Raw genomic sequence first — 20,930 nt, 5'->3', positions numbered from 1 at the left:
GATATCTGTGTCTGATGGATTTTCAACTATGGCGCCCAGTTTGCAGTCATCTGCAAACTTTGTCAGCCACAATCCTCCTATGTTTGCCTGCACTTCTGAAAAGTAGATGCCGAACAAGAGGGGCCCAGGACTGAGCCCTGTGGGACACCGCTTGTGACCGGCTTGAGTCTGACATGGCACCAGCAACTCTAACCCTGTGGGTTCTGTCCTTGAGCCAGTTTGCAACCCATCTTGTGACATATGGGTTTACATTTAAGCTGGTGAGCTTTTCTATGATACCCGAGTGGGGTATTGTGTCGAAAGCTTTTGCAAGGTCAAGGTAGGCTGTGTGAACTGCCTTACCCTCATCAATGGCCTTGGTGACTGTTTCAAAAAAGTCGACCAAGTTCAAGAGGCATGATCTGCCCTTGACAAAGCTGAATTGGGTAGGATCCAATGTCTGTAGGTCCCCTATGTCTTTATTTATGAGTTCCATTATGATCCTCTCCATAGCTTTGCAGACCAGGCTTGTTAAGCTTATGGGGCGGTAATTACCAGGGTCCGTAGAAGCACCGCCTTTGTGGAGTGGGACCACAGTTGCCGTACGCCACTCTTTGGGTACATATCCTGTGGTAAGGCTAAGATTAAACAGCAGTCTTATGTGTGGGTTTAGTTCCTCATTGAGTTCGTGTAGCACACAGCCGGGGACACCATCCGGTCCCATTGATGCTGTATTTTTAGCTTTAGAGAGAGCAGCTCTCACCTGGGCATTTGAGATGATTGGGAGGCTACACTCTGCTGGGATAGATATTTCTCCTTTTGGGGGGGGGGGGGGAATTTTCACTGAACCCGTCTGCCAGTATGTTTGCAATGTCTGTGGGTTCAGTGATTTTTGTATTATTTTGGACTAATTCTGAGCATATCTGGGAGTTTCCACCCAGATTTCTAACATAGCTAAAGAAGGCCTTATGATTGTCTTTTGAGTCCTTGGCAATTTTTCTCTCAAAGTTGGCCTTGGATGATTTTATGAGTGATCGTAGCTTTTTACTAGTATTGATCAGAGATGTCTTCCCTTTTAGGGATTTTGCTCTATCTTGTAGTAGCTTTCTCCTCTTGTTGTAAAGTTTGTTTATGGCTGGGGTCCACCAGATCGGGCGCTTGCCTTTGGTGGAAAGGGTCTTGATTTTATTTGGGATTGCTTGATCCATGCAATCCTGGAGGTGCTCGTAGAAAGCATTTGTAAGGGATTCAGCAGCGTGGGTTGTGGTTTCCAATGGCTCAGGGGCCTTGAAGGATACCACACCAGTCTTAAGAAGTGTGAAGTTGGCTTTTGAGAAGTTCTTCACTGTGGTCTTTTTTGTTGGGGGTGGGGCGGGATGTGGATCTCCAGTGAGATTAGTTTATGGTCTGATCTCACCAATGAGGGATATACTTCCGGTGTGGAGCATTTTGTCCCCATGTTTGTGATGATCAGGTCTAGTATATTTTCACCTCTTGTGAGGATGGTGACAAGTTGTTCCATAGCATTTGAGTTTATGAACTCCAGGAACCTTTGGGCTAGGGTATTGGGGCTTGAGTAATGTTCCCAGTCTATGTTTGGGTAGTTGAAGTCACCCAATATGATGGTGTTTGGAGAGACATTTATACTCTCCAGTGTCTTCAGGAAGGCTGTGTGGGGTTCCTGAGTTTGAGAGGGTGGCCTGCAACATGCTACAAACTGTAGAGCAGTTTTGCCTATGGTTAATTGCACCTGAATGGTCTCTGATGCTTCGTGAGTTGCCACCAGCCTGGAGGTGTGGGTATCCTTGATGAATATGGATACACCCCCTCCTTTTGTGGTACGGTCCGGGTTTTGGGGCCGGAACGCATGATATGAGGTAAAACCTGATAGTGCCGGGGTGCTCTCAGGAGCCTTGAACCAGGTTTCAGTCACAGCACAGACATCGATGTTCTCCATACTGAGGAGGGCTTCGAGGGCGTGCATCTTGAGATTTAGACTTCTGGCATTGAGCAGCATTACCCTTAGTTTTTTTTCCATTATTGTTTTCTAGGGCAGTGGGTTTAGAATTTGAGCCTTGTCTAAAAAAGGCACTATGGGGGTGGCAAGAGCCTTTGCCAATATCCGTAAACCCAGGGGTGACAGGTGCAAGCCGTCCCTTGCGAAGCAGCGTGGCTTGTCAAGCATGTCATTCCAGGCAGACAGACATTGGATCCCCTTAGAATGACACCAGAAATTAAGCCAATTATTAAAACTGATCATTTTGTCTCTGTATTGTGGCATCATTCTTGGTGAAGGTAGGATACTGCTCAGGGTCAGGGTCATACCAGCCTGGGCTACATAATCTGAGAGCTCCTTTATGTCTCTTTTCATGTAGTCCAGGGAGGTACGTCTCAGGTCATTCACACCAGCATGGACAATGACTGAGTCATACTTGTACTTGCTGTGGAGTGACCTGAGTGCTTGCATTATGTGGTGGATTCTAGCGCCCGACAGGCAGCTTACTGTGACCTTCTCCTTGTTCAGTTTGGTGAGTGGGACGTCAGTGTGTCTAACTATGGAGTCACCTATGACAAGTGTGTCTGGCATTGTGTTTGGCCTTAAGGGCTGTGACTGATTTGCACACTGACTTTGTGATCTATGTGTTGCTTGTGTTATGTCATGAGGTGACAGTTGTTTGGGTGTCTGCTTTGGAGGCCTCTGCTGTTTTGGTAGATTTTTGATCAGTGCCTCCGAGTATGTCTTTGTGTGTTGATGTGTTTGATTTGTAGTTGTGATAGTTCTATGTGAGACTGGGTTTATGGTGTGTGTGGTTACCTTCTCCTCCTGTCTGGTTTTGCCAGTCCTGAGTTGAGAGAGCTCAGCCTTCAGTTTGGCTATATAGTTGCATCTCTCGCATGTATTTGTGTTTTGTGGGAGGAGGAGAGGGTTGTCTGTGTACATGAGGCAATTGTAACATTGCCTCAATATTCCCAGATTCACCAGCTGAGCAGGAGAGGACGCTAGCAACTGACCCTTTGACATGCTAGAAGAAATGAAAAAGTTTGTTGTGCAACTGAGTCAGAAAGGACCTATAGGGAAGTGGGTACTCAAGGGGGTTTTAAGCTAGTGAAGTACTTTGTATAATATAGAAGTGCTTTACCTGACTAAAAAATGCTTTAGGAACAAGTGCTGAGCTTTACAGATAGAGAATAGACTGTTTAGATTACAGGTAGAGCAGTTCTAAGGGAAAAAATGAATGAAGAGCAGACTTTACGGAGCCAGAAATAGTTTAACCTTGTTTAACCAGCCCTGCCCGATGGTGCTCTAGTGGCAACTCCGCGCTAAATGCAGAAAAGGCAATAAGTCAGTAGTACAGGCTAGCACACTTTAGTGGGCAGCCAAAACAATTAAATTAAACAGCAAACAAACACTTTTTGACTTGAATTACACTAATTTCGACTAAAATGTACTTTTAAGTGCAGATAATAAAAAATGCAGTAAATAACTATGAAAACAGTTAAAGTTGCTCTAGGTAAGCAGTAGAAGGTAAAACAAATATAAAAAAACAGCAGGATACTTAATCAGGAAAGCAGTCGCTTTTTTTCAGTTCTCTGTAGCCAGGAAGACTCAACAGGACCACGTGGAGCTGTGTCTGAGCAATATGGCTTCAAAAAATGCCAGAGGCAGATTTTAACCAGGGAACTTCAAAAGAGCTAGAAATGGTCCAAAATGACCAATTACTACAGCTTCTTGTGCTGAGGTCACTTCCCTCAAGGACAGGTAGGCTATTCAAGGCTCCCCACTCCCACTGGTGAGCTAAGAAACTTCCTTCTATCCAAGTAAGGCAATGGACAACACAGGAACTACAACACAGCCCAGGATACAGCAAGGCCTATAAACTGGTCTAACTAGTTTAGGAGAGGCAGGAAAACAAGGAATATTTTTTTGTTTTTTTTGTTTTTAAATAGAAACACACAGAAATGCAGAAAAGGCAATAAGTCAGTAGTACAGGCTAGCACACTCTTATTTCCTCTTCAGTCTATTCTGCTATCCAAAAATGTATCTGATCTTCCAGGACAATATATATATATACATATAGCTTGATATAGCAACTTGAATCGTAAACCTGCCTCTTGACACACACAGAATGCAGGAGTTAACTTTCTTCTGTTCTGTCTGATGCACAGTTAATACTCATTTTTTTCCCCACAAACCCTATATTGTCCCCAAGTTTAATACTTTTCCTTTCTGCCATAGCTTTGGCAGGAGCAACTCTTTTCTGCTGGCAATGACTGCATTTTTACAAAAACATGTCTTGGCTGCTTTCTCGTGGACAGATTTGTGCATGCACACAATGTACCCTCTTATAAATGAATCCTGCTGAGGACTACCAGTCCAGTTGCTTATCTGTACTTTGTTCATAGAGCAGAAAATCTCAGGTTTGCTCTGTGTGCTGTCTTCTAACTCCAATTTTTGAAACAGTTTTTCTTGAGAAGTCTCACTCATACCTGTCAAACTCTTAGCACAAGAAATCTGGACAAAGCCAAAATAATGGGTGGGACAAAGGCCCAAAAATAGGGACACATTTTGAATATCTTCTTATAAACTTAAAAAAAATTGCTAAAATAAAAGGTTTTGTGTTAGTATGCATTTTTTGAAGTATATGATTTCTGAAACTCAATGTCTGTAACTACTTAGTCATCAATCATTAATGTTTTGCCAAAAAAACACAAATTTTATGAGGAACAGACGAAAAATATGAGGCAAAATGAAGATATTCTGCAAAAATCTGCACAGTTGCGAACTATGCTCAGATTCAGTTTTTCCTTCATTTCAACCCAATTTCTGCAGTTTCATCACCTCCTCTGAATAGCTACTTAATGCTTCCTTTCTTTCCAGCCTTTTCTCATTTCAATGTGGATATTCACAGAATGCATCACATATTTTAAACACCTACATTTGCTGATTTATTTTTTTCCTCTACTTAACTATGAGCCATCGCTTGTACTAAAGCTGAGGTGTGAACATTTTGCTAACCATCTGCAAGATTCTTCACAGCCTAAGCTTTTTTTCTCATTTTCTGTTTGATTTATCTTGCTTTCTCCAAATTTCCTCTTTGCTGGCACCCACGCAGTGCAATGATTAGGCATTAACTTAATTTAGAAAATTGTTAACTTTTACTAGCTTTTTTAGCCACTTTCAGTTTTTACTTGCGGGGGCTCTAATCAACCTGCTGTACATTGTGCAGCCATCTTGAAAGTCCCTACATCATGAACTCCTTTATACAAATATTAAACCAGATTTTTTTTTTTACTTATACTTAAGTTTTCAGTCCTTTTGCTGTCCTTCCTACAATTAATGGTACAAAGCAGGGTTTATGTTTTACAGTTCTCCCACTACATTGCAAGGCGTTAAACTTTTAGTCATTTTCAACCTTCTGCAAAACTTTCTCCAAATGTCTTCTAAGCTAGCATCCAGGCAGTAAAATTATTAACCAGTAACCAACCAAATGTTACCCAAAACAACATAGGTTCATAAGTAGGTACTAGGCTATCGGCCCTAGGGCCCATACAAGCCTAGTCAAAAAATGTACCCTGGCTTTTGCCACCCAAGAAAATTATTTTCCTGTGCCCCTGTCGAGCAGAGCCACAGAAGTGATCCCCGGGGTGAATTTCCCATTTCCAATCCAATCATCAAGATTTTTCTTGAAGAGTGCTAATGAAGAGCTCTGTTTGACATAGATAGGTAGTCTGTTCCAGAGTATGGGAAGTCTCTGGGACAGGAATCTATCCCTCCAGCATGTTCTGTTTATTGTGGTGACAAGGTTTAGGTCCCTATAGCATGTAGCTCGGAGGGATTGGGATTCTTTAAGTGGAGCATGTCCAACAGCTCTGGGTTTGACATAGCTTTGTATGTTAGGCAGAGATCACCCCTGAGTAGGCGATATGCGATGGAGTAAAGATGTAGTTTTTTGAGACGGTCTGCATAGGGCATCTGTTTGAGGCCAGTAATCTTCTTTGTGAGGTATTTCTGTGGTCTTTCTGGTTTGTTCTAGATGTCTTGTGAGGTACATACCAAAAGGGGCATTGTACTCTATAATGGGTCTAATGAGTGATGAGTAGAGGGGAACAATGACCTCTTTTTTCTGGATGAGAATCCTTTTGTGATGAGATGAGCCACGTAGAAGGATTTCCTGACCACTGTGGCAATGTGATTATCAAAGAAAAGACTACTGTCCACCTGTGTCCCAAGGTCTCATCACATTTTCGGCATTAAGTAGACTACCAGCTATGTGGTAGTTCATGGGTACAGAGTTTTTACCAAATGGGATGACAATACACTTTTTGGCATTGAGCTTCAGGCCATGGCTTTGACACCAGGTATCTGTCTCAGTGAGGCCCTTTTGTAGTTTGTCCACATCGTTAGGAGTTTCGTTTATGGCTCCTAGTTTGCAGTCATCTGCAAACTTTGTTAGCCAAAGATCTTCTGTGTTGGTCTGCACTTCAGAGAAGTAGATACCAAACAGGAGAGGACCCAGGACTGAACCCTGTGGTACTCCACTTGTCACTGGTCTGATGTCGGATTTGGAATCTGCTACTTTCACAGGGTGGGTTCTGTCCGTGAGCCAGGTGGCAACCCATCTTGTGACATAGGGATTTATACCTAGTTTAGTGAGCTTATCTATAATTCCAGAGTGGGGGATGGTGTTGAAAGCCTTGGCAAGATCTAGATAAGCTGTGTGAACCATTTTACCCTCATCTATGGCTTTGGTGACTGCTTCAAAGAAGTCAATCAGGTTTAGGAGACATGATCTGCCTTTTACAAATCCAAACTGGGTAGGGTCCAGAGTTTGGAGATTACCAATGTCTTTGTTTATGAGTTCCACAATGATACATTCCATGGCCTTGCAGACCAGGCTCATCAGGCTAATGGGGTGGTAGTTCCCGGGGTCCGTCGTGGCTCCCCCTTTGTGGAGTGGGATAACCGTCGCGGTGCGCCATTCAGTGGGTGCAAAGCTTGAGGTGAGGCTATGATTGAACATGGTACTTAGGTAGGGTGCCAGTTCATTCTGTAGTTCATGTAGAACGCAGCCTGGGATATTGTCAGGTCCCATGGATGCAGTGGTCTTGGCTTTGGAGAGTGTGCTTTTTACCTGTGCAGCCGTGATTATAGGAACTTTGCATTCTTCCGGAATAGAGATGGGCCCTCTAGGGGGTGAGAGGGGGGGGTAAAGTTAGCACTGAACCTATCTGCTAGGATGTTGGCAATATCAGTTGGTTCTGTATATTTAGTGCCACTGTGCTGTAACTCAGAGCAGATCCGAGTGTTCCCATTTAGATTCTTGACATAGCTATAGAATGCTTTATGGTTGTCTTTAGAGTCAGTGGCAATTTTGTTTTCTTAACTAGCTTTGGAGGATTTTATGAGGGATCTCAGCTTCTTACTGAGGTTGACCAGGGAGTTCCTCCAGTCATGGGATTTTACTCTTTTTTGCAACAGTTTCTTTCTTCTGTTGTAGAGTTTGTTTATGGCAGAGGACCACCAGATTGGCTTCCTTTTTTGGAGGATAACATCTTGGTTCTATTAGGGATAGCATGATCCATGCACTCGTGTAAGTGCTTATAAAGTGCATCTGTGTAGGATTCGGCAGTCATACCTCTATTGTACGTCTGCATGGGTGTCATGAAGTTTGCCACTTCTGTCTTAAGAAGTGTGAAGTTGGCTTTGGATAATTTTTTTACGATGGTGTCCCTAATTGCGGGTGGGGGTGGGATGTGGATGTCTAGGCTGATTAGCTTGTGGTCGGATCTGACCAACGAGGAATTGACCTCTGGTGTGGAACACCGGTTTCCCATGTTGGTAATGACCAGGTCTAGGATATTGCGGCCCCTGGTGGAGGTGTGAATAAGTTGATCCAAGGCATTGGAATTTATGAATTCTAGAAAACGTTAAGCAAAAGAGTTGGTACATGAGTAGTTTTCCCAGTTAATGGTGGGGTAGTTGAAATTGCCCATTATTAGGGTGTTGGGTTGTACCCCAATACTTTCCAGTGTATCAAGAAATGAGGAGTGTGAATCCATATTTACTGTCTAACTTTTTCTCACTTTTCAAAACGAATGTGTGCTAATCAATCTTTTGCCCAGTGTGCAGCCATTTTAGAAGTCCTATATTACATTTAAACTGTCCTATTTTGCTACTACTTTCAGCCTCCAGGTGAAATGCATTCTTTTCCATCTCTAATCTTGAAAGTCCTGTTACTGTACTGGGAGAATCAGTATTCACTATATTTCCCACCTAAATATGACTCCATTTATTGATCTAGCTAACCATTTTTCTCCAGAAATAGTGCAAGTGCATGCAGTAGCAATCTAGACTACCCAAGAATTTCTACTACAAAAAATCTCTGCATCTGATACCAACTCCTTGATAAATTAAGGTACTCTGCAGTCTTCCATATCTTCAGACATTACAGTTGTGTAAAATCTTACCATAGCCGTAGATGTCCTTCATTTCACTGTTGTAGTATTCTTAACATAAGGGATCTCCTGCTAAGGACAGCCCAACATCTGGCCAGCATACCAAAGTCTCTGGAATTTATAGGTGTTGTACATCCTACTTATGCTCCCCACGCAAGACACAGGGCATAAAGCTGATGTACATACCTCAGAACTGAACTGTCCCCAGGAGGAACAGAATATCCCCAGGACCAAGAGGAACATGTGCATCCAAAAGGAGAAAAAGAAAAGAATCCTTGGCCAGGAAAGCAAGAAGAAAAGGGCAAAGCAGAAGGGGGAAGGGGAAGCAAATACTGCAACTATGAAATGAAGGACATCTACTGTTATGCTAAGATTTGACAAAACTATACTATGTCCTTCCATGTCACTTTTGTAGTATTCTAAACATAAGGCTGAGTACAAAAGCTCAAGAGGAAATTTGGGTGGAGGAAGGCACATAAGAGCCCTCTAAAACCCACACACAATCCCTCTGGCAAAGCCAGCTCTTACCCTGGAAACATCAAGCTTGTAATGCTTAGTGAAGGTGTGGACAAAAGTAGCAGGAGTCATTTTTTTAAGCAGAAAAGGTCCCAGGAAGGTGGAATATGATCCCTGGGAGGCTTGACACAAAGGATGCCTTTAAGAAATTGTTTGACCTCAAACCTAGACGCAAGAGGAAGAATCAAGGGTAGACAAGCAGAAATAGCTGAAAGGTGAGTTTTAACTGAAAAATATGCCAACCCAGCATGGAGCAACTCACACAAATAAGACAGAACCAAAGGGATCCCCACTGAAAAGAGATCTTGGTTAAGGTAAAAGTATCAGACAGAAAATCTCTTCCATTTGGACAAATATGATTTCCTGGTAGTGAATTTTCTGCCCTCCTGCACAACCCTAAGCACATCCTCAGAAAGCAGGTGCCTAAAAGGGATCAACATGCGATCACCCGGTGTCAGCTGAAGAGTGGACAAGACAGAATGGATCAGAGACCCCTTGTCTAATGAAAGAAGATGTACCTTGTGAGGTAATTTGTGGTGATTGCCCCTGGCTAAGTGAAGAAATGGGAACCAATGCTCGTTGGGCCAAAAGGGAGTCACCAACAAGATTTTGGGGGAGTCGTGCTTGATCTTGAGCAGGACCCTTGGAATCAAAGGAAGGGGGAGGGGTAAAGAAACATCCCCTTCCAAGGAAAAGATTGTGCATCCACCTGAAGAGATAAAAGGAGAGCTCATCTCTTCTGTGTTGATGTGATTTGACCATTGATAAGAAGGCCAGAGATCCTGGATCTTGAGGAAACCAAAGGTGGCTCCCCACCCCATGTCCAAGGCATCCAAAAAAGTTCTTCAGATGAGACTGGAGGTTGAAAAGAAAGTCCTGGGTTGATACAAAAAGATGAATCCACCACTGAAGTTTGAGTTTGAGGCATGGAAGGAAAGAAACTAGGAAATCCAGTGGATGACACTGTTTAAGTCACACTGACTTGAGTAACCACTTTAGTATTCTCATATGGAGTCTAGCTAGAGGCAGCATAAGAATGGTGGAGGCCATGAATCTTAAAACCCTGAGGAACTCCCTGGCTGTGACAGAAGCCAGAGGAGGAAGAGATTGAAAAGAGGTGGTCAGGGAAAGAGCCTTCAGGGATACCAGTGTAGCAAGGGTCTGGATCCTGCAACCCAGAAAAATATGATCCTGAGAAGGAACCAGGATTGACTTCTGAAAGTGTATGGTGAACTCCAGGCTTTGTAAAAGACAACTGTAAGCTGCAGGTGCTGAAGCAGGACCTTGGAGGATGAAACCTGAATTAGTAGGTCATCTAGATAAAGATCTGAACCCCGCTCATACTGCAAAAAGCAATGACAGGAGTGAGGCATTTAGTGAATACATTTTGGGCAGCAGAGAGGCCAAAGGGAAAGCAGAGAACTGAAAATGCAAGGAATTGACAGAGAAATGTAAACATTTCCAGAAATGAGGATGATGTGAAGATAGGCATCCTTGAGGTCCAGGGATACCAAGACCACCTGAGGAAGGAGAGAGGACATGGTTTGAAGGGACAACAACCGAAAGAAGAGGACCTTTAGAAAGGTGTTGAGCTGAGAAAGATGCAGAATGGGTCTCCAAGTGCTTTCCTTCCTGGGAACCAGAAACATCCTGGAATAAAACCCTTTCCCTTCCTAAGCAGGGACACAACTTAAATGGAGCCTTGAGCCAAAAGGCCCTAAGAGAGTTCTGGAAAGAAAGAAAGCTGTTCCTGAGGCGGCTGAGGCATGCCCAAAAAAGTTGGAAGGGATTTCCATACTATGAAATATCCCTGGCAGATGATGGATAAAACCCAAAAGTCTTGAGTGACCCATAACCAACCAAGGAGGGACAGGGAAAGATGAAGAGATAAGAAAATCTGACCTAGGGAAGGGAAAAGGAAACTGCCAGATGTTACATGGCTTCTCGTGAAAAGGAGGCTTCTAAGAAGTAGGAGTCTAAGTAGACTTGGCAGAGGATACATGCCTAGAACCCTTTTTATATTTAGGAGGAATTTAGGGATAGGAGAGACAAAAATATATTTCAATTCCTGCAAGGCCTTACCGTTATCCTGCAGAGACTTAAAAAGCTCAGCAGCAGGTGCGGAACCAAAAAAGGTCATCATCATCATCAAGAGCAGCATCCAACAATTTAATCTTAATATCATCAAGTAAAGGCTGAAGACAAAGGCAAGAGTAATGTCTTAAAACAGAACCAAATGCAGCAGCCCTAGAGGAAGCATCAGCTGCATCATAACTACATTTAACAGAGTGGCAAGCCACTTGACAGGTAGAATTCAGTAAAGAAAGGGCCAAGACCTTCTCTTCTGAATCATGGAGGTCAGAAATTTCCTCAGAAGCTTGAGAAAGAAAGGCTAAAACATACCTGGTCACTTGAGTCCGACAATTAATAGCCCTAAAAGCTAAGGTGGCAGCAGTACATACCTTTCTGCTTAGATGTTCCATGGCTTTACTTTCCTTATCAGAAGTAAGCAGTTTAGGAGATTGCAAAAGTTTAGAAGGTTTGTCAGAACAAACACTACAGAGGAATCAGAAGAAGGGCATCTGCACAAAACTTACAATCATCAGGCACCTTGTAAAATTTGTCAGCTTTCTTAGGGGCTGGAGGTTGAGACTTAAGGGCAGCCAAGATCACTGAAAAGGTATCTAAGAGGGCAGCCAAGACCAGAAGTACAGATGAGGGAATGGGAGACGCCATCTGGAGGAGTTCATAATACCTCTTTTGAATATCAGAAACCTGAGAACAGTCCCACTGGAAATATTTCACCATACAAGAAATAGTATCCCCATCTAAGGGAGAGCATGGACTGAGAGAATCTTCCTCCTCAGACCCATAATCCAAGGGAGAAGGAATTTGCAAAGAATATGCCAAGGACTCTTCCCCAGAATCCAAATTCTCAGAGGACTCCTGTTCAATGGGCCTTTTAACAGGAGTAGAGAACTAGGGAGGAGCAGGTACAGACACTTCCTCATGAGACTTTACGCCATTAAGGCATTAAACAACCCCTGAGTAAAATCCTGCCATTAATGTTGGGGATCTTTAACAACAGAGGGATAAATGCTTGTTTGTTTTTCTAATAAACATCTGCCTGAAAAATCCTAGTAGGTTGGGACCCTTGCTGACACTCACCCAACAATTTGTGGTATCCCTCTAAGTTCCACAGATATAATCAGCTGAGGTTCCCCTCAATGCCTTGAGCAGACAATTTTACAGCCTCTGAGGACATGTGAAAAGTTTAATCCATGCCAACCTCTGATGGGGCGCAGCAGAGGAATCAGAGACAACAACTGGATCATCCTCTGGGCTTTCACTAGCCTCAAGAGAGCCATTCAAGGGATGCAGGAAGCAGACGAATCAAACCAGAGTTTTTTTAACCTTTTTCTTGGCAGGGTGCTTACTTTTGGGATGGGAAGACTTTGCCAGAGCACCTTGCACCAACAAGTTCTCCAGGTAAATCAACAAGGAGAAGAGATGACTTTGAAGGGTCTTAGGAGAAAACACTTGACGCTGCATAAGATCGTGAGAAGCACCCTAACAGAAGAGACACTGCTTGTGACAATCTTTATGGAGAATCTGCCTCCCACAGTCACATTTTCCCTTTTTGGATGACATCTAAACATGCCAAAATAAAAATAAGAATTGTTAAGGAAACCCCAACAGAGCCCTTACCTGAAAAATGACTTGATAACCAGCACAGAAGGAGCATTTAAAATGATCAACGATTGCATTTGGACTGGCGGGAAAGAATTTCTGAGGTGTGTATGCCCATATGTCAACTTTATGCACTAGGCCTTGTGCAGGAGAAAAAGTGTGACATACATCTATAAATTCCAAAAGGTTTGGCATGCTGGCTGGACATTGAGCTGTCCTTGGTGGGAGATCCTTTACGTTGAGTATACTGCAACAGTGATGTGGCAGGAGATTCTGATTTCCACAGTCATTTTTACTTGTTCATCTCTGTTTGGACCACTTTTAACCAAGTGACCTGTGGTATGAAATACAGTGCATCTGGATCTCCTGCAATATTTATCTAGGAGAGTTAAACAAGGTAGTAGCGGTCTCACTGACCTCTTATTTATTTATTATTTGAGATTTGTTAACTGGGTTAGTCCATCTGAGCCAATCGCCCATTTTCAGTGGAGACCCGAGGAGAAAAGCTCCAGCAATACAAACATAAAAAGATAACATAGTAGGCAATATACAAAAATCAAGAAAAACAATACAGCAATACAACATATGCAAAAAATTACATATGCAGTATTCAGGTGAAAACAGATAACTGTAAATAAACATAAATCAAAATGAAGTAAATACAACCAGTACATTTAAGTATTTACAATAATGACATATCTTACCCAAGTAGCATAATGTAGTAATTTCTAGTGAGCAGATTAGTCATTAAGTTATTAGATGCAGACAGGTAGTTAAAAGAAAAAGAAAGGAAAATGCAGATTATGGAGGATTTAGGCAAGGACAGGCTTTTGCGTTCAGAAAGTAGTGCTTGACTTCAGTTTTAAAGCAGCTGGAACTAGTGATGCTGTGAATGTGAGGTGGTAGCCTATTCCACACCAGGCACACAGAGTGTTTATAGAGGAGTCACTATATGTTTTGTTGGGTTTATAGCGGCATAGAAGGTGCTGGTCGGAACTACGAAGAGATCGGGTTGGGGTATAAGGGGATACTAAGGTAGAGAGTGATGGGCAGGTAGTGGTTTGTTGAGTAGGGAGTGCATGAGCTACAGCTGGGCAAGTAGTAAGAGCTGGGGGAATTCTAGCCATTGAAGCTGTTTCAGGGCAAGGCAATGATGGGATTTATATGGCTGGTTACTGGCAAATCTAGCTAAGTTATTGTAAGCTTGTTCTAGTTTAGAGAGAAGGTTTGACTGGAGGTAAGTTAGGATGGGGGAGGCATAGAGGAGACACGGAAGGAGACAGCCTTGGGCAAGGGTAGGTTCGGAGTTTGGAGCCAGAAATTTCTTATTCCTGTACAGAAGACCCAGTTTCATGTTAGTTTTTTTGATATAGTGTTGGATATGGATGTTGAATTTAAGTTGGTCATCGATTATTGTATCCAGTAACTTAGTGTGAGGCTCAGCTTTGCTAAGAGTGTTATCTAACGAAAAAATAGTACAAGTGGATTTAAAGTGGTGGAGAGTTTTGGGGAGAAATAGTAGGAGTTTAGTATTTTTAGGGCTGAGTGTAAGTTGATGCTCTGTGAGCCATTTTTCCATGGATGAGGAGGAGTTTCGGTTGATAGAAAGAAATTTAGAGATGTTGTCAGCACAAGAGAAAGAAATTTAGAGATGTTGTCAGCACAACAGATAAGAGTAGAGTCATTGGCATACTGTATGAGGGAGGAGTTGTTGAAGGAGGAGTAAAGATGATTGGTGAAGATGTTGAATAGGAGGGGTAAGGATTGAGCCTTGAAGGGACATTTTTTTCGATAGGTAGGAAAGGGGAGCAAACAGATTGCCATCTGACACACTGGAGCCTATTTAAAAGATAGCTTGAGAAGCAGTGAATAGTAGAGGGGGAGATATTAAGGTCAGTAAGCTTAATACGTAGCTTGGAATGGGAGACCGTATCAAAAGCTTTAGAGAGGTCACTGTCGAGAAAGAAGCAAGACACGAGGAGGAGAAAGGCAAGACACGAGGAGGTTTTTGTCTCTAGCTTCAGCAACAGTGTGAGTGATGGATACGAGGGCAGTGGAGGTGCTGTGGTGTGGCCTAAAAACCATGTTGAGTGTGTATCAGAAGATTTTCGTAAATAAGGTGAGTTAAAAGCTGATTGCGAATATATTTTTCGGGGATTCTGGATAGAGGAGATAGGATGGTAATGGGTCTGAAGTTAGAGGGGTCAGTGGAGTTACCTCTTTTATAAAGTGGAAAGGTGTAGAAAATTTTCCAGATGTCAGGGACAGTAGACTCTTGGATAGATCGATTTATTAGGATAGAGACAGAATAGCCTATGGAATGAGCAGAGAGTTTAAGAAGGGGGGGGGGGTCGGTAGAGGGAGAACAAGGTTTCAATTTTAGTAGAAGTGATTTGACGTAGGCTGTGGAGACAGGGTTAAGAGAGAAAGGGGTTGTGATGCATGTGTAGTGAGTGATATGAGGGTGGTTATGGCTTTGGGGGGGTTGGGTAAGTTTTTGAAGAGATTCGATGAAGTGGGTACTAAGTAAGTGGCAGTTTCTAAGGGAGAATTATTAGGGTAGGGGTTGTGGGTGGTAGGTTGACCTGGATTTAAGATTTGATTGATGGTATGCCAGAATTTTCTGGGATTAGACTTTTGGGAGAGCTGGAGATTATAAGAGTAAGGTTTCTTGTCTTTGTTAATTGCTGTTTTTGCTAGATTTCTTAGTTCTTTATATTTTTGTAGGAATGCTGCCGATTTTGTTTTTAGCCATTTTTTCCAATTTGTTTCTCTTTCTTTCATGAGAGATAGGGTATTTCTGGTGAGCCAAGTTAAGTAGTTGCACCTGATTCTCACATTTCTAAGAGGAGCTATAGTCAAATATATCAAGAAAAATGCGATTCAAGTGTAGAACGTCTTTCATTAAGAGGGAGATATTTAAGGAAGCCCCAGTTTATGGAAGTGAGCCTGTTACTGACGGTTTCAGGACTGAAAGAAGAAAGCTTATGACAAACTCTAAAATAGTGGAATTTATGTATTTGGGAACAGTAATGTTGGATTTGGATAAGGAGGTGGTCACTTAGAGAGTTGGGCAGGGCTCTGGGGTCATGATATAGGGTGAGGTCAGAGGTAAGAATCTAGTCTAAGGTGGTATCTTGGGAATTGTTGTTGATGAGGTGGGTAGGGAGTTGTGATAAGCTGATGGAGACTGTGTAGGCTGATTTGAAGGGAGGGAGAGGTAGAGGATAGTTTTTGCCAGTTGATATTTATGTCGCCTAGTAGTAAGGTCTCAACAAGGGATCATAATAGAAATCCATGCTAGAATAGATTTGAGGATGGGAATGTTGTTTCCAGGTGGGATATAGACAGACGCAATGGTAAATTTCTTATGGGGGTTGAGGTGACAGTTTAGAAGTAGTAGTTCTTCTGGTTGAAAGTTAGGCAAAGATATTGGCAGGGGGGATAGGTTAAGGTGTTCAGAATACATAATTGAGACACCTCCACCTTTTTTGTTGGTTATCTTGGTGACAGACGTTGTAGTGGGGAAGTAGTATTTCAGTGCTAGAAATATGTGGTTTTAGCCAAGTTTCAGATAGGACAAGGATATCTGGTGATAGGTGGGTGATCCAGGCATGCAGGTCTGTAACATTATTGGGTAGACTTTGTATGTTAATGGCAGAGACAGAGAGATGTTTAGTGAGACAGGTGTTTGTTGTGATTTGGCTTGATGGGCCTAGGTTGGGGTGAATGTCACCAAAAGATAGCAAATTGTTAGAAAAGGGGGAAGGTTTATTTGCATAAAGATAAAAACCAGTGGGTTTGTATTTGGATTTGAAAGATGTGATAGAGACAGAGAAAATTTTTATTTTGATGAGATGTGTGAAGGAAGAGGTAAAAAGAGAGGGGCAAATTAGGAAGGGCAGGGAGGGTTCCTTGTGGAGTACAGGAAAAGTGTAGGTTGTGGATGAATGTAAAAAATGAAGGTGTGTATGATAGGAGGCAAGTAAAGAGAGGTACTTAAGCAAGATTGATGTGAGGTAGAGGGGGGCATGGTCTGAAATGAGAAATGATAGTAGAAGGAATGACAGAGAGCTAGGTAAACGTGTGTGGGGAAGAGGTTATTTACTAGGGAGGAGAAGTGTGAGAAATAAAATTAAAAAGATAAAAAAAAAAAAAAGAGTATTAAGGAAACATTAATTTACAAGGTAGAGAGGAGTGAGCAAGAAGGGAGCATTAATATGTTACGGGAAGGTACAGTACAAGGCTGATGATATGCTAAGATGCTGTGAGTGTGGGGGAGATAATGAGAGGGAGGGCGATGAGAAGAGTGGGGTTGTGGTAGGTGTAGGTATAAGCAGTAACTGATGTATTAGTGGAGATAGGCGAGGAATATGAAGCTATGTAGAGAGGAGTGGTAGGAAGTTTACAGGAGATAGCTGTGATTGTATAAGTGGGAAGAGTGGGAGGGTTTGGAAACAAGGTGTAGCCAGTATAAATTAAATGAAAGTGGAAGTGGGTGGGAAAAGGGGTAGGGGAGCAGAGTGAGCCCGAGCATAGCGAGGGCAAACTGAGCGGGTTGGGCCAGAAAATGGCAGTCACCACAAAAACAATCAGCAGGCCAGGAGGGAAACAGTAAGGAACACATGGTGAGTCAGCAAGTAAGTAGAAGTGGTGGGGAGGTGTAGGCAGAGAGGGAAGAGATGATATAGCGAGATATACACAGGTATTCGCAGTAAGATAAAAACAATTAAAAGAAAACCACCAACAGAAAAGAAAAAAAAGAGTACAGCTAACAGAGAGTTAGCACTAGGGTAGTGAGTAACTTATTGATGTCAGAAAGAGGCAATGTTTTCAACACACAGGCGAGTGATGGGGGGGGGGGCTCAGTGGTATGCAGGTATCCTTTACAGTAGACAAAGTAAGACTCATTTGTGGTATGATCTTGGAACATACTTCAGTTTAAACTGGCTATGCAGTAGAGTACAGGCGTCCAGGAGTTGGAGCAGTATACGTAAAGAAGGTAGAAGCAAGTCTGGAAGGGAAGACACTTTGCTCGTAAAAGCTAGGGAAAAAGGAGTGGAGAGCATGTGTTGAGTATAAAAGCCATGGAAAAACAAAAATAACAGAGGTACTATAAGCAACTACTGATAACAGCTAGAGAGGAGTTATTTCAGATAAAATATGAAAATAAATAAATAAATAACATACACATGTTAATAGCTTTACAGATTGCACCAGTAAAAATATGAGACAAAAGTTCAGTGACTTACTTCCTTTATAACACTTTCACATAAAAAATGGTAAGCTATTAACCATGATGTCTTAGTGTTAAAACAACTATTACAATAAAAATAACTCTTGCCTGCCTGACTCGTTTTGTTTCTCATCTACGAAATATGCTGTGTTCTGCCTTAGGTTAATGTCCGTTAATCTGCCTTTTCTCTCAAGATGCACTTTAGGGGTCATTTCACTGAAGCAAAAGTTTGGTGCATGCTGTTAATATGCACTATTTCTTATATTTAAGCATGCAGTATTTCACAGTTTAACAGAAAGCACTACTTCTGGGAACAACGTATTATACCTATGCAGCTGACTATATTTTAGATAAAAGTTATGCTGCTTGTCATTTTCCTTGTGTGGCCTCTAGAACTACATCCCATACACAAGGTGTGATCTGATCACAGCCTTGCAGAGTGGGAGCATTATTTGCTTTGCACCCGGAATCTATCTCCAGAGAATATTTCCCATTTTTTTTTTGTTTGTCACTGCTTTTCTTCTCTGCTTCTGGTAGTCCAATCCAGGAAAGAGCTACACCCCCCAATCCTTTACCTACTCTACAGCCATCAGTTACACTGCGGGCAGTTCATACATGGTTGTGGCTCAAGTGAAGTATTTTGCATTTGTTCGCACTAAACCTCAACTGCCACCTCTCTGCGCACTTCTTCAGCTTTCCAAATCCTTCTCTAGACCTCCCCTACCATCATTCTCCACAGATTTGCTGATGTTCATATCAAATGTATCACCATCATAAAGGTTTGTCTTCTAGAATAAGACACACGGAATCCTTGTCCAGGAATAGTTTACAGACATGCTGTGATACATTTACACTGCTGGTCATGTACAGTTGTGGCAACTGCTAAAACTGCCATCAGCTGTTGGTCAAGCAAATATCACCTTTCTTCTTTGGGGGTGGGTACTACTACTCATTCCAGTGAGCCATGGACTTAGTTTCATCCAAAGTCTTCCAAGCTAATTTCACCAACAGCTGGAAAAGTGGAAGAATGATGGCAAATGGCTCTCTGGGAGGTTTAAATACACAACCACTTCTACTTTTCTGCATATTCTCCACAAACTCCTTAAAGCCAATAACATTTAACATTTTAAAGGTAAACTTAAGTGAAAGATATACATTTTGGAGAAAACTGCACCTCTTCACCCAAAACGGCAATCTGTAAACACAAGAGGGATTTAGCACAGAAAGATACTCTTGCTCTTTAGCTATAACTTTTGCTTCCAAATCACACAAACTGCCTGTCACAGCCTTTTTTCCATGGATTCAGATATACAAGACAATGGTGTAAAAGAGGGTTCTGACAAGTGTGAAAGGATGTGCTTAGGTACTACACAGGGCCAGGAGGATTAAAGGTGAGTGAACATTTGAATAACTCGAACCTAGGTTTGGCAAAACTCAAGTAAACCTTCATAGAGAATACATAATGCCCCACAAAGGGCCTTTTCTCTATGAATCAGTGAGTCCTTCAAACAAGTGGATAGGGACTTCCTCCAAGCAAATTCCCCGGTAATGTTTTTGCAAAGGGATCCATCAGTGAAAGGTTCAATGAGACTTGAGCTGCCTTCTTTAACCAAGACTAAGCATGTCCTTAACCTACAAGGTTATTAAAAAAACTAACACAACAGGGGGAAATTCAGAAATAACTCAATGCCTCAGCCCTAAATACTTACCTAGCCCAGGGAACCATTTCCTTCTTAAAAGAAAAATCTCCCCAATGGCACTTAAGGCTTTGAAGCTCCATAACTGGTCTTCGTTAACAAAACTGCAGGAGGATGGCACATTGGGCCTTCCACCCTTCACCAAGTCACCTACAGGTCTGTAAGTAACAAATCACCTAACTGACATGTACACCAACTGACACTTTAGTCAGAGGACCAGTTATTTTTTTAAGATTTCATCCAATATTTCAAGTACAACCTCTCTTTCTTGCACAATAATGCTTATCCTTACCATGCTGTTCCTTTTTTTTCTTGAAAGTGGTCTAAAAAGTCTTTGCTGCTCTTATGCAACAAGTTAAAATCAAATTTCTTGTAAATAAATGCAGGTATACTGAACAGAATCAGGCCCTATTCTAGCATGCACAGTGATAGTCCAGTGTTTTTTTTTTTGGATGCATGTATATTTTGGGAACCTGGCCATAACAATTATTAGAATATCAAAAAGAATTCATAACTAGAATCAAACGATTACAAAAGCAATCCCACCAAAAACTGCAAACGGACAGCATGTTATTACATAAAGCAACCAACTTTATCAATTTCTGTTCTCTAGAGCAGGATGGGAAAGATGTGAGAAGCAGAGGGCCTGTGCCACTGAAATATTGGCATGCTCTCATACTAAAAACAGGACAGCAAAGGAGAACAGGGTGGACCTACAAGACAAATGTTGAAAAAATAGGCACTATGGAAATGCTACGTGGTGGATGACGGCTGTTCCTGCAAGCATTATCGTCTAAAAGAGACACCCCACAGATCAATACATTCAATGAAATCACTACAAAACATGCATTTATTAATAAGTTCACTGCTCAAATAATGGCTAACCTCTGGCTGGGTTTGGCTGGTTCTCCTCCAACACTTGTGCTGCTCTTTGTACTCAAAGTAACTGGAGGTGGTGTGATCGGCTTTACAGGCAGAGTTGGCGTGGAGGGTGTTGTTGGGGTCACCACTGGCTGTGGCGTGCTGGGCTCTGCTGTACTAATTGGCACTGTTTCCGAAAGGCCTGTTAATACAACTTTAGTTGGAGTATCCTTGGTGCTGGACTTCTAAAACACAAGAGGAGATACTATCCATCAAAAAAGCTGCTCCACTGTTATTGCAATTCAGATATGTAACTAGCCACACACTGTATTACTTTAGCAAACTATGTTTTCTATATTATACATGTGGTGATGCATATCAAAGGAATTCATTATCCAGTACATAACACTTCTCTGTGCAATAAATTAGCATCTTGCCACCATATGTGACTATAACAGTTCTTTTATGTGTTATTTTTTCCCACTTGCTTGTGC

The 20,930-nt window shown here is 42.1% G+C and overlaps 1 protein-coding gene across 1 annotated transcript in view; it reads right to left on the bottom strand.

The window, feature by feature from the left end:
* The window catches only part of NFRKB (nuclear factor related to kappaB binding protein), a gene marked incomplete in the record, with an annotated part of 1,477,031 nt that overhangs the window by 451,980 nt on the left and 1,004,121 nt on the right, over positions 1–20,930 (bottom strand). Inside the window, 1 exon segment of the mRNA XM_044081086.1 lies at positions 20,461–20,681. Coding sequence (XP_043937021.1) covers positions 20,461–20,681 — 221 coding nt within the window.

The sequence above is a fragment of the Protopterus annectens genome, chromosome 8.part0, assembly GCF_019279795.1.
Source record: "Protopterus annectens isolate FY-2018-M chromosome 8.part0, PAN1.0, whole genome shotgun sequence".
NCBI lineage: Eukaryota > Metazoa > Chordata > Ceratodontiformes > Protopteridae > Protopterus > Protopterus annectens.
This window is presented reverse-complemented; position numbering and strand designations above follow the sequence as displayed.